This window comes from Drosophila subobscura, chromosome A, assembly GCF_008121235.1.
Source record: "Drosophila subobscura isolate 14011-0131.10 chromosome A, UCBerk_Dsub_1.0, whole genome shotgun sequence".
NCBI classification, from domain to species: Eukaryota; Metazoa; Arthropoda; class Insecta; order Diptera; family Drosophilidae; genus Drosophila; species Drosophila subobscura.
In genome coordinates this window covers 17,134,864-17,150,149 of record NC_048530.1, presented here as the reverse complement: position 1 = coordinate 17,150,149, position 15,286 = coordinate 17,134,864, and the positions used below count along the sequence as shown (strand labels likewise).

The 15,286-nt window shown below is 42.6% G+C and overlaps 1 protein-coding gene across 50 annotated transcripts in view; it reads right to left on the bottom strand.

Annotated features, from left to right (window-relative positions):
- LOC117903527 (sodium channel protein para) overlaps nucleotides 1-15,286 on the bottom strand; it is a 60,769-nt gene that overhangs the window by 17,221 nt on the left and 28,262 nt on the right. For 7 of the 50 annotated variants that reach the window (XM_034815645.1, XM_034815658.1, XM_034815661.1 and 4 more), the window contains 8 exons: nucleotides 12,397-12,674; nucleotides 12,151-12,324; nucleotides 10,443-10,605; nucleotides 9,156-9,343; nucleotides 8,810-9,053; nucleotides 5,958-6,139; nucleotides 4,885-5,367; nucleotides 3,438-3,611 (listed from right to left, as the gene is read on the bottom strand). In XM_034815645.1, coding sequence (XP_034671536.1) covers nucleotides 3,438-3,611; nucleotides 4,885-5,367; nucleotides 5,958-6,139; nucleotides 8,810-9,053; nucleotides 9,156-9,343; nucleotides 10,443-10,605; nucleotides 12,151-12,324; nucleotides 12,397-12,674 — 1,886 coding nt within the window. Of the gene's footprint in view, nucleotides 1-3,437; nucleotides 3,612-4,858; nucleotides 5,368-5,957; nucleotides 6,170-8,809; nucleotides 9,054-9,155; nucleotides 9,344-10,442; nucleotides 10,606-11,691; nucleotides 11,855-12,150; nucleotides 12,325-12,396; nucleotides 12,675-15,286 lie in introns of all 50 variants that reach the window. The other 43 variants (XM_034815671.1, XM_034815686.1, XM_034815690.1 and 40 more) reach the window with 19 other exon arrangements.

Genomic DNA, 15,286 nt, shown 5'->3' with positions numbered 1-15,286 from the left:
CGACACACACTGAGTACTGGGGGATTACTGGTTGCCTACTCTTTTTGTGTTGATCATTGATCACTGATCACGCAATTCGCACCATCAGCCGCACCGCACTCCACAATGGACGAATTCGGCATACACACGCCCAGAACTTGACGACTGAAACTGGGAGTGACAAATGTGTTGGCTGATTACTGATCGCCTTTAATGATTACTGATAACCGATAACTGATTACTGATTGCCTTCTTCCGATTGCCGATCTGCGGCCAGCTAACGGTAGTTTGGCATAGCACTAAAATATTTACAGCTGATTTGGATTCGGTTTTGGGCTGGTGGGACATGGGACACAACAATTTACGGCATGGGCGCGGGCGCATGCATGAGCCTCCAGGCGTCCATTGTGCAGTCGAGCGACCTCATCACTAGGTTCTCATTGAAAATGGCTTTCGGTTTTTCATATTTTTTCATAATTTGTCATCTTCCTCTTGATTTGTCTTTATAATGACACATTTTTGCTCAAACTTTGCTGCCGGACTCGATTGGGTATTGTGGAGCAATTTGGAGCAAATTGCAATTTGAAATTGGGTTGAGTTGAGCTAAGACCAAGCGATATCAGTTTTGGGAGTGTGGAGTGAAAGCACGTGCCACATGCCACGCGACTGTCGACTGTCGATTGCGGCTTAGTTTTAAGTAAAACACTGCCACCACTGCGTACGAGCGATGCTTTTTTGTATCGAAATGTGCTGGACACTTCTGGTTCTGGTCTGATCTGATCGGATTGTGTTACTGTGCCTCAATATACAGTATACATAGAAACATATACATACATATACATATACATATATACACATATGCGAGCAAACGATATTGGTATTGGTTCTATACACTAACGGCGCCAAAGCGTCGAAGAGAAGGTTTTGTCATTTATTTATTTGGTACTTTTGGTTGTATTGTACAGTGGCAGTGCAGTTGCAGTGGCTATGGCTATGGCAAGTGGCAGGTGGCAAGTGTCCCTTGCCATGGGTACGAAAACTCACTTGGTTATCGATTATATGTAGTAGGTATCGATAGTATAGGGGAATACACCTACGTAATCTATACATATATCGGTGCCGCTAAGCTTGAGGGGTTGGACTGTGAGGGGACAGGGGTCCGTTTCCGGTTGAGAATTTGTGTCTGGAACTGGAACGGGCTGGGGCGGGGGCTGTTGGAGATGGGTGTATACATACAGCTATGTATCTATCTATAACTATCCAACGATTTACGAGTACTGGTTTAGGGAGGGAAACTGAGCAACTTGGGAGAATACGCGGGTATGATCAGGGTGGTACGGTTACGGGTAGGTACGGAGGAGCTATCTCTACATCTTGAACCAAACTACTTGTACACCTGTTTGCATTTACTTTTTATATTCTTATCACTAGTCACTGTAGGGTAATAATACGTATGATGCATGTACATATGTATGTAGATATGAAACAACTTTATGTCTAGAACTAACCTACGCGGCTGATCCTAAGTTACAGTTACTTATGTATAATCGATAATCGATGGTCGATGTATGTATTTAGAGTATATATAACAAAGCTGAAGCACGCGTTGGTAGCAACTGGGGCATGACTGTGGCTGTACATATTGAAGCCTTTGGGGCTCGCTCTGCCTACAAAGCATTCTGTTATACACAGATAAGGAGCTTCAGTTAAAGCTACAATTAGGCAACGGTAGATACATACATACATAAATGGTACATACAGTTAGATTTTATAAGATACGAGTATAATATTGAAATATATTAATGGATGGGCACGGGCATGGGCATGGGCATGGGCATGATGGATGGTAAATTAAACGTAAACATTGTAAACAATGGAACGGCAAATGTACAGATCGGGGAGGTATAACAGTTAGCATGGCACTGTCCCAAGCACACAGTGTAACAGTTGTCCGTTCGGACAGTTACTGGCGTATGCCACAACATGGCGCGTGCGGAGTATTACAGTTGGAAAGAGTTGGCTGGGAGAACTTTTGGCACTTGAGCTGGGAGCTGTGATTAATACATCCAGAGGGGAAGGGGGTGTGTGTGTGTGTGACATGCCACGTATAACATGTATAACACCGAGTGTTGCAAAGTGACCAACCAACCCACACAGGTTCAGTGGCAGTTGGGAAATATACACACACACATGTAAGCTTTGGATTTAGTTTCTTTTGTTTTGTTTGGTGATTGAACAACATCGAACGGTTATACAAGTATATAGCAGTAGTACGAGTATTAGGTTAGGTTAGTTAGCACACACACGCACATATGTACATGTGTATGCGTCACTCGCGCATACAATTATATGAAGTACGAGCGCACACCGACAGCAACAGGGAAGAATGCGAATGAGCACGATACATACACACAAACACACACGCGCAGCGAGAGAAGAGAGAGAGAGAGAGAGATTTGTAGTGGAAGCAGAGAGGGAGTGACAGATCACACATTTATACACAGAGAGAAAGACAGAGAGAAAGACAGATAGAAAGACAGATAGAGAGAGAGAGAGAGAGAGAGAGAGAGAGAGATCCATCGAGACAGCGACAACGACAGTGACAACAGACAGCGAATAATGTTGTGGATGGATTGGTTTGCTTTTACTGGACTCTACTTACTTTCATGCCCTCCCAGCGCGAAACGGCTCGCAGCGGTCGCAGGGCTCGCAGCGTACGCATCGAGCGGAAGGCGGGCACATCGTCGGCCCCGGACCACACCGCAGCCAAATTAATTAGGGACAGCTATTGGGACCACATTAGGACACAGGTTTAGCGACACACGGAAACTCATTAAGGAACTGAACTCAAAAAATTGTAATGGAAATCGAAATCGAAATGGAAATGGAAAGGTCTCTTTTTGCATGGGCTAACAGGTACGGGTACAGGTACAGGTACATAACTACGGATGATCGAGTACAGTATGGTACAGCAAAAGTACGGTACGGTACAGTACTGTAGGGGCTTATCGAACTAAGCTATCATGACTATCTATGCTATTGCTCTTTTATATATTCTATGGTAAATGGTTTGGTTTTTAAGTCTTTGTTACAGATTACTGGCATATCATACAGGGGAGGGGGCTACCGCTATGTTGAATCTATAGCTGAATGTACATTTTGCAGATACAAACTGTTATACTGTCCTATGCAGCAACACACAGTTCTTTGGTGGTGGGGGCTTGAGGTTAGAGGGTAGAGGAAGTAGAGGCTGAACTGAAAATTCTTAATGCGTCAAAGAGAACGTCTCGATTGTGTGGTCACAAAGGTCAAATGTCAGTCAGTTCCGACCGAATCTTCAGTATTCGAGTCCGAGCTACAGTCGAGTTTAAGTTCAAGTTCACAAACATAAAAGAGAGATAAATAGATTGTCGAAAGCTGAAGGGAGATCGGGCTACATGGGTAACCGTTGGACTTACCATGACAATGACGAAATCGAGCCAGCACCACGCGTTCGTGAAGTACACTTTGAAGCCGAGCGCCAACCACTTGATTAACATTTCCAAGAAGAATATAACCGTAAATATTCTGTCCATATAGTATAAAATATCCTGCAGTATGGGTCTTTGTGGCAGATGTACATCTTCTAATGCCTGTTGTGAGTGTGTTGTGAGTATCGGTTAGCGGTTATCGGTTACGGTTACGGTTACGGTTATCGGTTATCGATTCAGATTCGTTGTTGGATTCACAGATGGCGTATTTTTCATAGAAGAAATACATTGACATTTACATTGGCATTATAGAGGGTGTGTGGAATGGTGTGGTTTGGTTTGGTTTGGTTAGGGGGGGTTGGGGGGTTACATTGGACGTGTCTTTAACAATTATCTAGAAGCAGTATAAGAAGCTATATAACATTAATGGGTATTGGTATGGTTAGAGTGCAGCTTGCAGCTGCCACTTTACTGGCAGTCGAAGCTTTAAGTATACTTGCATCATATATCGATAGATATATCTCTTTTTTTTCTTTCTGCTTTGTACTTTTTGTTTGTTTTGTTTTTGTGATTTTTCTGATCTTCTTGGGCGCAAGAAAAATGGCAACTTGTTGGTGTCTGTTCTTCGTTGTTCACGGACAAATCAAAGTCAAACGCAATTAAAGAAAAATTTTCAAAGAAATTGAAGACAAAATTCTTGAAATAATACGCACAAAGCGTCTACGTCTAGGATATGACATCTATGGCTATGTCTAACACAGAAGCTGTGTTCTACGCTGCAACTGGAGCTTTGCCAGCTTAGGCAGAGACACAGGCCGTTTGACTGGAGTGTGCCTAGGCCTAAGGGCAAAACTCATTCGATTCGGTTCGATTCGATCTAAAGTTTTCAAATAAAAATTGCAATTTCGAGGCTCAACTGCTGATGGCAAATGCTCAACCTGTGCCCTTGCCATCAGCGGTGGAAACCAAACAAAAGAAAAACTAAAAAGAAACAGCTAACCAATTGGTTGAAGTCTAGGCTAAACTATGCTAAACTGTTCTAACGCTGGGGGAGGGATTGAAACAAAAGAGTTCTTCGGGGGAGGAGTTTGGAAATGAAGCAATCAACTTTGGTAAAGTTTAAGCAAGGCTCGATTAACTACATTTTCATTTTCATTTCGAAATGTTTACTTGTTTCAATTAAATTTGATTTGAATTGGATACCGGATCGATCTGATTTCTGATTCGCAAAAACTGTTGCAAGCCGCGATTTGCGTTTTTAGCGTGTAAAAAAGCAAATGGCACAAACAGTTGCAAAAGTCTTTGAGTGGCAATGGAGAGTGCTCTCTGGTTGGTGGAGCATTTAGCGGACAAGTAATTTGGTTCGTTTCGGATGCGATTCGATTCGATTCATTTGAGTTGTAGTTGTAGTTGGTTGTGGTTGTAGTTGACTTACCAAAGCTAAGCTACTCATTAAAATCATAGTGATAACAGCTGTTTCAAAATATTTATTTTCAATTAATTGAAAAGTTTTCAGTCGTAAGTTGCCCCATCCTTGCCAGAACGGCGAGTCATCATCGCCGGCTAAGATCGGAAATTTCTTATAGTACGAATCGGGGCAGCAATCGGCTGGATATTCGTCGAGTATATCCTCGTCGGTTGCGTGTATGATGATGTCGCCGTCGAGCGGGCCCTCCTCCAGTTCGCCCTCCTCGTCGAGCTCCTCGTCGAGGCCCAGGTCCTCCTTGCTGGCGTCCCGCTTCTCCTCGCCCTCCATCGTCTCGGCGCTGCCCTTGTGGCTCTCGTCCTTGAATGGGCGATTCTTATGGCTACCATATGAGTTAATGCTGGCAGTGTCGTCGTCCTGTAAGGACAAACCTCTATGGTTTAGCTCGTGTTCCAGTCTATTGTCTTGGTGGTTAATTGAGTTGCCAATCATCTGTATAGTTATAGTATATTACGTACATATATGTATATATTTATATATATCGATATATTTTGGTATTTGATTTGGTTGCAGTTCATGTGTGGGTCAGTTTCGGTTTCGGTTTCAGTTTCAGTTTCAGTCGGGTGGTTCGTCGGTCGGTTGTTTGGTTATCGATTGATCGGGTTGTGGAATACACACAAGACAACAAAAGGTGTGGCAATTTAATGAACGGAAAAGAGAAACGAACAAATAATGCAAGTCAATTTCTTGTCGTTACCAACAATGATAATAAGGTGTTTCAGGTATTCAGGTAGTAGCGGTTGTAGTAGTAGTTATAAGTATAACAGTATGAGGGAAAAGTATGGTGTGGCATATGGTAAATGGTATATGGTGTATGGGAACATAGATCGATAGACAGAGACTATCGAAAGTTAATGCTCGTCAGACGAGTGTTCGCATCGAGCAGCATTTTCGATTTGGAATTGGAATTGAAATTGGAACTGAAACTGTTCCAATTCCAATTCAAATTCCATTTTCAACTTCAAATTAGAGATTTGTGTGTGGGTTGGAGAGGGTTTTGGTTTGGAATCGATTGTATTTACCGTTGCGTTATTTAGATATTTCGATTTCTTCGGCTTGCTGTTCTTCATGTCGCCGTGTATCGTGAACTCCATGCCATCGCCGATGGCCACCTCCAGCTGTGTCGCCTCCTTGATGCCCTTCTTGATGAGTCCGTCGGCGAGTATCTCGTCGTGGCCCAGCTCCAGCTCGTTGTCGCCGTGCTCTGCAGATATACAACGACAAACGCCTTTGCCTTTCGTATCCCATGTTTCGATTGTGTTTTTGGTGTTTTACATATTTATATACATACATACATGTATGTATGTTTACATAATTCGATATATACATATGTAACGTAACAGAGGTATGGCATATACATATACAGAGTTGTACGGATGGGCAATGACGATTGGTTGATTGGTTGGTTGGTTGGTTGGTTGATTGGCGGGTTGGCGAGTTGGTTATTGTTGCGAAATTAAAAAGCGAAACGAATTTATAATTCATACAAGCAGTTGCCGTTCGCATTAAAGTTGTTGTTGTTGTTGTTGGTTGTTGATTGTTTGTCGATCATTTGGTTGATTTTGATTTGAGATGAGATTCGATTCGGATTCGAATTCGGATTCGCATTCGATTTCGTTTTTGCGCGTTGTTTGGCCAATGCGATTTTGGGTACATTTTTGGTTGTTTGTTTTGAAATTTTTGTTGGGGAAATCGTTTTGGGAATGAGGCCATAATAAATGAAAAGAATGTAGATAGATATGGATTACGGTTAATTCTCAATATTGGATCGGCTGCAAATCTTTCAAATCGATAACGACACACAATAAGGAACGAAACACAAAACACACATTTAGTTAGCGTCTCCGCAGTTTTCGTGTTTCTGTTCTGGATGTTTATGTCTCGAGTGTAACGAGTGTGTCGAGTGTCTGGAGTGTCTCGAGTGTTTTGTTGTTGTTGGTGGTTGGTAGTTTTTGTGGCTTTGAAGCGGCAGGAGAAACGCTCACAACACAACAGCGAACAACGCAAATCGCAAAATGATCGATGAACGATGAACGATTTTCTATCGAAGAATCGGTGAATGAAGTTGATGATCTAAATGAACTAAATGAACTAAATGAACTAGTGAACTAAAACTAAACTATAAAGCGTTTCCACCAGTCAACATCAGACGCAGATGCAGATTAGTGGAGCGGCTGCTAAAGAAGCCAATGATGAGCAGGGAGGAGTAGTGGAACGGTGGAATTTGGGAACGATTAATTAACTGAGTGGATGATTCGATGGCGAGGTAGTGAGTAGCTACGATTGAAATAAAACTCCATACATAATATTACATATTACATATTACTAGAACACAGACAGTAAATCGAACGAAAAATAAACACAAGATTTGGAAGGAGAGTAAGAAAAGTTCGTAACACTATGAAGGATCAAATCCACTGTTTTACTTTCAATTTATATAATTTCTTCTTACGAATGGGATAACTCGAATTTATACTTTGGTCTCGTTTACTTTTCGCTGTGCTTCGCAATGTTTCAGTAATGACAGCTAGCCACACAATTATTCAATTCAATTCATTTCAATTCAATTCATTTCAATTCAATTCGATAACGCCTGCAATTTGGCATCGGGAATTTCAATCGGAATCTGCTTTTGGGTCTGTTTGGCCAGAGGTCTGGACTATTGAAAATGCAAAATGTTTTCTTTGTACAAGGATGTGGGCGGGGTAGCGAACGAGAATGAGCTGGGGACGGGGACGGGGTCGGGGGTCGGGGCTGGGGTTGTTTACAAAAAACGTTTTAGCTAGTTTTCAGCAAAAGAATTCAACTAAAGTTTCAACTTCTAGCAAACATCGTCGACGAGGAGGATCAAGCTAGAGCACACAATGCGATACGACAGAGACTTGATTAACAGCAGATGGGCACATGTGTAGGTAGGTGTCTAGGGAGAGTTATGCAGGAATGTTTCTATGTTTAATACGAGTAGAAGACTATCTAATTGTTATACTGGTTAACGGTCATCTAAGTACAGAGAGCGAGAGAGATAGAGAGACATAGAGAGAGAGAGAGAGAGAGAGAGAGAGTATGGCAACGGTTTCGATTTGCAGGGTTGCATGAATATGAATCGCAAGTCTCAGTCCCTCTCTTGGAGCCCAGACGAGCTCTGAGCTCTGAGGTGAGGGATGTTGCCTGCGTGGGGTTGCGGGGGGGGGGGGAGTGGGCATCAATGACCAGTTGAACAACAACAATTGGGTTCAAATCGAACGGAAACCGATACGAATGCAGAAATACACAAATACGATATACAGTAAATGGAGCTATCGAGTTATCGACAATCGCTATCGAGATGAGGTTTGCTTTTTGGTTGTATTTCGATTACAGAATACTGAATATACTGAGTACAGATAGATACATGTTGTATGGCTGATACGAATGGCTGGGCAGGGCAGGGCTGGGCTGGACTTTAGGGTTAGAGGTTGAGGTACAGGTACATATAGTAGGAAGAACACGTTGAACTAACTAAGGAGAAATTGCAAACTGTCAGCTAAGAACGTTCTTGGTTTTTGGTTTTGCTTTTGATTTACTTTACAGAATGAACTGCTTACTGTTTACAGAACACGAATTGGGTTTGATTTTGAGCTTTGAATACTGAATACTGATATACTGTTATACTGAATACTGATATACTGATATACTGATATACTGATATACTGAATACTGATACTGATTTTGAGATTGATATTATTGAGTCGAATATCGATTACGCAATTCAATTACTGGCCAATGGTGAGTTGAAGTTAACGTTAACGGTATACGCAATTATATCGCTGGTAGTATACGTATTATCATATATAATTAAAAGTAGTTATTAATTGGAAAACAAGTGGATAAAAACCTTCGCTCCAAATCCAACTGATCTGGTTGGTCCTCTCACCTGATGGTTGATCACTTATTTGATTTGTCAATTTGTTACGTATTAACTTGAAACAATCAGCAATATTACGCTTAACCCAACTTTTGAATCGGCCAATTCGATTGAAGGCCTCGGCTATTTTATTGGTATCGTTATCGGCCGTCGGCGCTGATAAGCTAGATGAACCAAAATTGGACAAAAGCAGGGCTAAGAAAAGGTTAAGAACCTGCAAAGAAAGTGCATTAGATCGTATGCAAGTGTCACCACCTCCACCTGGCGTCGACATTTGACATCTTCTGATGAGTTTATCGGCTCATCACTAACTCACCACTAGATTGCCGATGACAACGGTGGCCAAGAAGAACGGGATGCACGATACATCGCCCACGTGCATGCAGTCCCACATGGACTCGATCCACTCGCCGCACAGCACCCGGAACACGATCATGAAGCTGTGCATGAAGTCGGTGAAGTTCCAGCGTGGCAGGTCGCCGTCCGGGAACCGGTCTTTGTTATCTATGGCCCAACAGAGACACAATCAGTGTTAGTCAACAGTGTTAGAGGTTGTGGTACAGGTACAGGTACAGGTACAGGTACATATTGTACCTGTACCGATCGCTTGTACTTCTTTTTCACATTCTTCTTCGATTTGTTGGTGGGTATCTTTGGTGGTGTTTTTGGTGGTTTCTGGTTTTCTTTTCGTGTCAAGCCACATACAAAAGCGTGTGCAAAAAGTGTTTAGCGTAGCGGGCACTCACAAAAACAAAAACAAAAACAAGAGACAGTGTTTCAGATGCCAGAAGTATTGTAAAAAAGTAAAACTGTGGATAAAAGTGGAAGAAAGTATCGCACGCCCATCATCATATGGCAATATGGCAACAGTATCACGATCTCACAGGCTAGAGCTACGAAAGTGTGTAGCTAAGTAAGGAATGCGTTCGCATAGGAAAAACAACCAAGGAAAAACAAGAACGTAGTTAGGAGAAAAAAACAAAATCAAGTTATCGAGCTTTGACTAAAAAGTACTTACAGAGGAACATGGGGAGCGTAGGCACTGAATACTGAATGCTACTTTCGATACAAAATATAACAGATCGGAACGGAAAGGAGAAACAAAAGAAGAACAAACGAAAAGTCTGCCCCACACCTTGGTACACTCTTGGTACATTTATCGGACAGTGGACTGTGGACTGTGGATTGTGGATTGTGGACTATGAATTGTGGTAGCTCTCTTTACTTTAGATTTGAAATATATTTGAACAACATTTTAATAGAGTATCCCCGCAGGTGAGTTATAAATGGATGTGTGTGTGTGGCAAGAAAGATCGAACAAAAACGTATTGTGAGCGGGAGTGTTGGTGGAGACAAACAACAGACATTGTACAATTGTGGATACGGAGGAGTTACAAAGTGGTGGGTTTCAGTAGGGATACACCGATCCAACAGACACGTGGACAGAGACATATGCTTGGTAGATAGACAACATTGAAGTAAACGAACACACGAAAACGAAGAGAGAAACAAACACTCATGTATGGGGTGGTATGGGGTGGTATGTGGTTGGGGTAACAACAGATGGACAGATGGACAGATGGTGTGTTGGGCTTGGACTTACCATGATAATTCTTTCCGAACAGTTGCATTCCCATCACCGCAAAGATGAAGATGATAATGCAAAGCACAAATGTCAGATTACCCAAAGCGCCCATGGTGCGGCCCATAATCGAAATGAGTAAATTAAGTGTTGGCCAGGACTTGGCCAGTTTGAATACACGCAGCTGCATTTTGCGAATTCGTTAGGTTCGGTTATCGGTAATCGGTTATCGGTTATCATTGTGGGGGTTATCATTCATGGTTCGATTGTGGTTTGCGTTTGCGATTGCGATTGGTGGTTGCATGGGTGGATCGATTTTCGTTTATCGTTCAGGTTTATTATTATTTGATTTGATTTGATTGGGATTCGGTTCGATTTGGTTTTGTTTGTTAAAGCCGGGCAAAGCGTTAGGAAAATATATTGAAAAAAGTTGTATACAGGTTATGTAGCATTATTCCAAAGAAACAAACAAAAAGAAAAGAAAACGATTTAGGATTTAAAGTCAATGTGAGAATATCACGACTGAATCGCACGCAGCACAGCGCTCCGAGTGCTGTGCGCGATCCACACGATAGGGATTTATGCATAGCAAACAGTACGGCATATGCGAGTATTCCTAGCTATATACTTATGGCAGATGCCTAGGCTACCCCTACAATGGTTGGGCCCAGGACGCGTGTGTCACACATTCGCTCAAAATGCCGCAAAATGTTTTCGCTCTACCAGGAAAACGCAAAAAGTTGGCGATTTTCCAGTCGAATTTGATCGGTTGTCGGCGCATTGGCAGAAAAGCAGAATCTTAAAGGAAAATCAAGCTACTTATGTATAGATATGCTTAAAAAAAACCAAAGGCAAGGAAAGGAAAGGCCGTGCCCAAAGCGTGGCTCTCTCTTTGAGTTCTCCGATTAATCGAATGCGATTGTGGCTCTTGATATCGTTCGCAAGTGTGTTTTGGCTATGGCTAGGCGCACTGTACGATTATTCACACATACATAGTAAGTATAAGGGTATTGCTAGGCTTAGAGTAGATGTAAGTACGTATGCAAGTAGAAAAAGGTTGAGATAAAAAGTTGAGTAAATTGCACTAAGAAAATTGTTTCATTGCACGCTAGAACTTTGCTTTCCCAATTCGATTGGTCCCAATTCGATTGGCACGTACATGTGGGAATATCGATATGTTATCGGTGGGTGGGCAGGGCAGGGCAGGATCGGGAGTGGGAGTGGGAGTGGGAGGGAGGGACTCGGATCGACTGGTGTTCTCCTGTAGTACCTGTGTAGTTCTTGCCAAACAGCTGCATGCCCATAACCGCAAATATGAAGATTATAATGCACAGGACGAAGGTCAGGTTGCCCAGGGCGCCGACAGTGCGGCCCATAATCGAAATGAGCAAATTGAGCGTTGGCCATGATTTGGCCAATTTGAAAACACGCAGCTGCAAATTGCCAGGAAAGGGATTTAAACATACATCAGTATTGCATATGGGAATCGAATATCGAGTATCGATATCGATATCGATACGGATACGGAGGCAGATTCGAGTAGAGTATTCGATAGGTATCACACGTTTGCCTTTGGTGAGTTAAGTTTATGTTAAAGTTAGAGGTTAGAGGTTAAAGGTTAAAGGTTAGCTGGGAATAACAGTAACAGTTCGGGCAGCCCATATACGTATGTGGTTCCTAGCTGGTGGAGAGAATATTCTGTGGTGGCTGGCGGAGGCTTGTGGCTTACCAATCGAAACGAGCGCAAGACGGAGAGACCCTGGACGCCCTCGAGGCCCAGCTCCAGCAGTGAGAGTGCCACAATGATGAAGTCAAAGATGTTCCAGCCCTCCTGGAAGTAGTACTTGGGGCTCATGGCGCACAGCTTCATCGTTGCCTCAATGGCGAATGTTGCCGTGAAGAACTGCAAGGAGGAGTGATTGTTATGGCTTTGGCCAATGGGGGGAGGCACACAGGGGGGACGGGTGGGACTCACGTAGTTGCCACACTTGAGGACGCGCTCCATCTCCTTGTTCATGTCGTGATGGTCCATGGCCATGAACATCGTGTTGACCACGATGCACAGCGTGATGAAGAGCTCGACGAAGGGATCGAAGACGATCAGCGAGATCCACTCCTGCAATTTCAACCAAACCCAGCAGCAGTCCCACACACAAAACACCTCGATGCCCTTCATTAGCACCTCGAGGGCCTTGTCCTTGAACGTCGGCCCGTCCTCATCGTCGTCCTCTGTTGGGAAATAGTAAACGGAGACTGAACCATACAAAAATTTGTTATTAGTGGTGATTTGACCAACTTTGACTCAGCCAGATTTCTTGTTACTTTAGAGATTTCATTTCTTATCGATTCGTATCGTTTCTTGTTTCTTGTTTCTTGATTCTTGTTTAGTTTTTCTTTTATTTTGTTTGCTTTTGTTAGTTGAAGCTTCATTGCATTGGATATTATTCGGTAAGCAAACGGTTCAAAGTTCGTGTCTTGTGTGAGAGAGAGGCTTTGGCTTTAAACTATATAAATGTAAGTACTAGAAATGATTTTCAATTGTTTGCTGCTGCTGCTTGCTTTGCTTTTGCTTTTGTTTTTGTTTTTGTTTCGATAACTTTGCATATTAGAAAACCAAAAATATATGCTAGAGTAGTTTTAGGTACATATGTATGTGGTACACAAGAGATTACTTTCAAATTTAAGGCTACAATTCAACTGAACTACTGGCTCGGATCGATCGTGGATCGCTGAGCGATAACTGCTGTTCCCCCTGCTTGCTGCTTGCTGTCCGATAGCAGATTGATTTTAATTTGCATTTGGGGCATTGGTGATATTACAGTACAGCATTTTAGTCCACTAAAAGCAGATTGGATTGTTTACTTCTATGCGGCTACTGCTGGTTCTTGTCTAGGCTTGGCGGTGGGTTCACTTCGGAACTGGTTCGGACGCGAGAACCCAGCGATGGGTTACGTTCCCGGCTAACTACCACGCGAATCATATTCCAATACAATCTTTGCTCTTCGCTTCAATTACAAGTGAAATTAGCTCTAAGTATATGTAATTGTTATTGCAATTGTAAATTGCAGGTTTGGATTTGCATATTTTCATGGAAAATCATTAGATAATAACGGTGAATGTGGTTTGGACTAACGAAAAGAAAATGCTCTACAAGTTGTTCAACGGAATTAAGCATGCTCTAATATTAATTATTGAATAGATACTTAGATAAGAGTTAACTACATAAAATATTTTCGATAGGCAAAGTTCAATTCAATTCAAAATTCAAAATACATAACTACGAAACATACATACGAAAATAAAATCAGCTAATTGGAGAGAGTAAATCATCATCGAATGCGAATATTTGGTAGAATAAAACAATTTCTAGCTAGGAGCATGCACTAAGTATTAACAAATATTCAAAGTAACAAAAGAAATCATCGATAGGCGGAGATGCGGCAATGTGGCTGCTGATCTCGATTCATTTTAGAAAGTTGTGTCAAGTCGAGCCGTCTCTCTGGTTCTGGTTCCAAGGGCCAGTCTGACCACAGAGGCGCCGCCTGGCGGCCACCAGCTGCAAAAGGAGACTAGAGTAGTGGCACCTCAGTGGCCAGGCCAGCTCCTTGTGTGTTGCTGGTAGTGAGACTGTGTGTAAGTGTGAGTGTGTGTGTGGTGGGGGAGCGGGAGCGGTAGCGTGCTCTGCAGCAGCGTTAACGAATTGCGAAAGCGGCCAAGGAGAAGCTTCTGTGGGAGAGCAGCAGCTTCAGGACTCGCTCTCTCTAGTAGCCTGGCTCCACTCTGCGGCCACACCAGGCGAATGGCTGATAGCCAGTGGGGCCAGGCTTCAAGCAGGGACACAGTCGCTGGATGTGTGGCTGTGGCTGTGGGTGGGCAAAGGCAGATCATCAGTGAGTGTCAGTGTGTGTCAGTGAGTGTCAGTGTGTGTGTGTGTGTGTGTGTGGCTTGCTTGCTGTTCTTTTTGTTTTGTTTTTCTTTTTTTAACATTTGTTGCATAAGTTTTTTGGTTTTGTTCTTGTTTGTTCGCTTTCTTCTGTTAGCATCAACGGCATTAAATAAAATGGACGAGTCAAAGAAGTCATTCATTGGATATATATATGTATATGTATATGTAGTACGTAGATAGATATATATGCACATGTATATATGTATGTAGAAGAGTAAGTATACATGTATATGTTCTTGCACGCCATCTAGGCAGAGTTTTTGGCAGAGTTCAAAATTGGTGGAGGAAACACAAATGAGAATCAAAAGTATTTAAAGTATTTGATGTATGTATATGTATAGGTATTATGTATGTATGTATGTATGTATGTACATATATGTCTATGTATTCACATAGATTATGTAAATCGAACGAAACAGAAAGGAGCATGACATGTGTGAACCAAACAAAATCGTGTGTGTTCGGGGGGTCAGGCACGGGTTGCGGGGGGTCTTGCCACATGCAGCGCTCTAGCAGCGGGCTACAGCCACAAGCCAGCCTTCTTTGCTGAAATATTCCCGCATATCCACGGACCATGGATTAACCAGTAATACAGGCCATTCCAGCGCCCATCCGGCTCATCAATCAATCAATCCATTTGGCAGCAGTGGGGGTGGTGGGGGGTGTGGCAGGGCCAAAATGCATGCGCAATGCCCACAACGAGCCGATAAAATCAAAATCAAAATCAGAATCAAAATGCAAAATGCAATAAATGTAAAACGTAAAATGTAAAATGCAAAATGCAAAATGCAAACTGCTAAATGAAATGCATAAATGATGAGGGTGAAATTAAATTCAATTTCAGAATGGTCAAATGGCTGTGGCGGGGTCGAGGTCGATGGAACTGTCAGAGCTGACCGCAAGTTGACAGTCGGAGCAC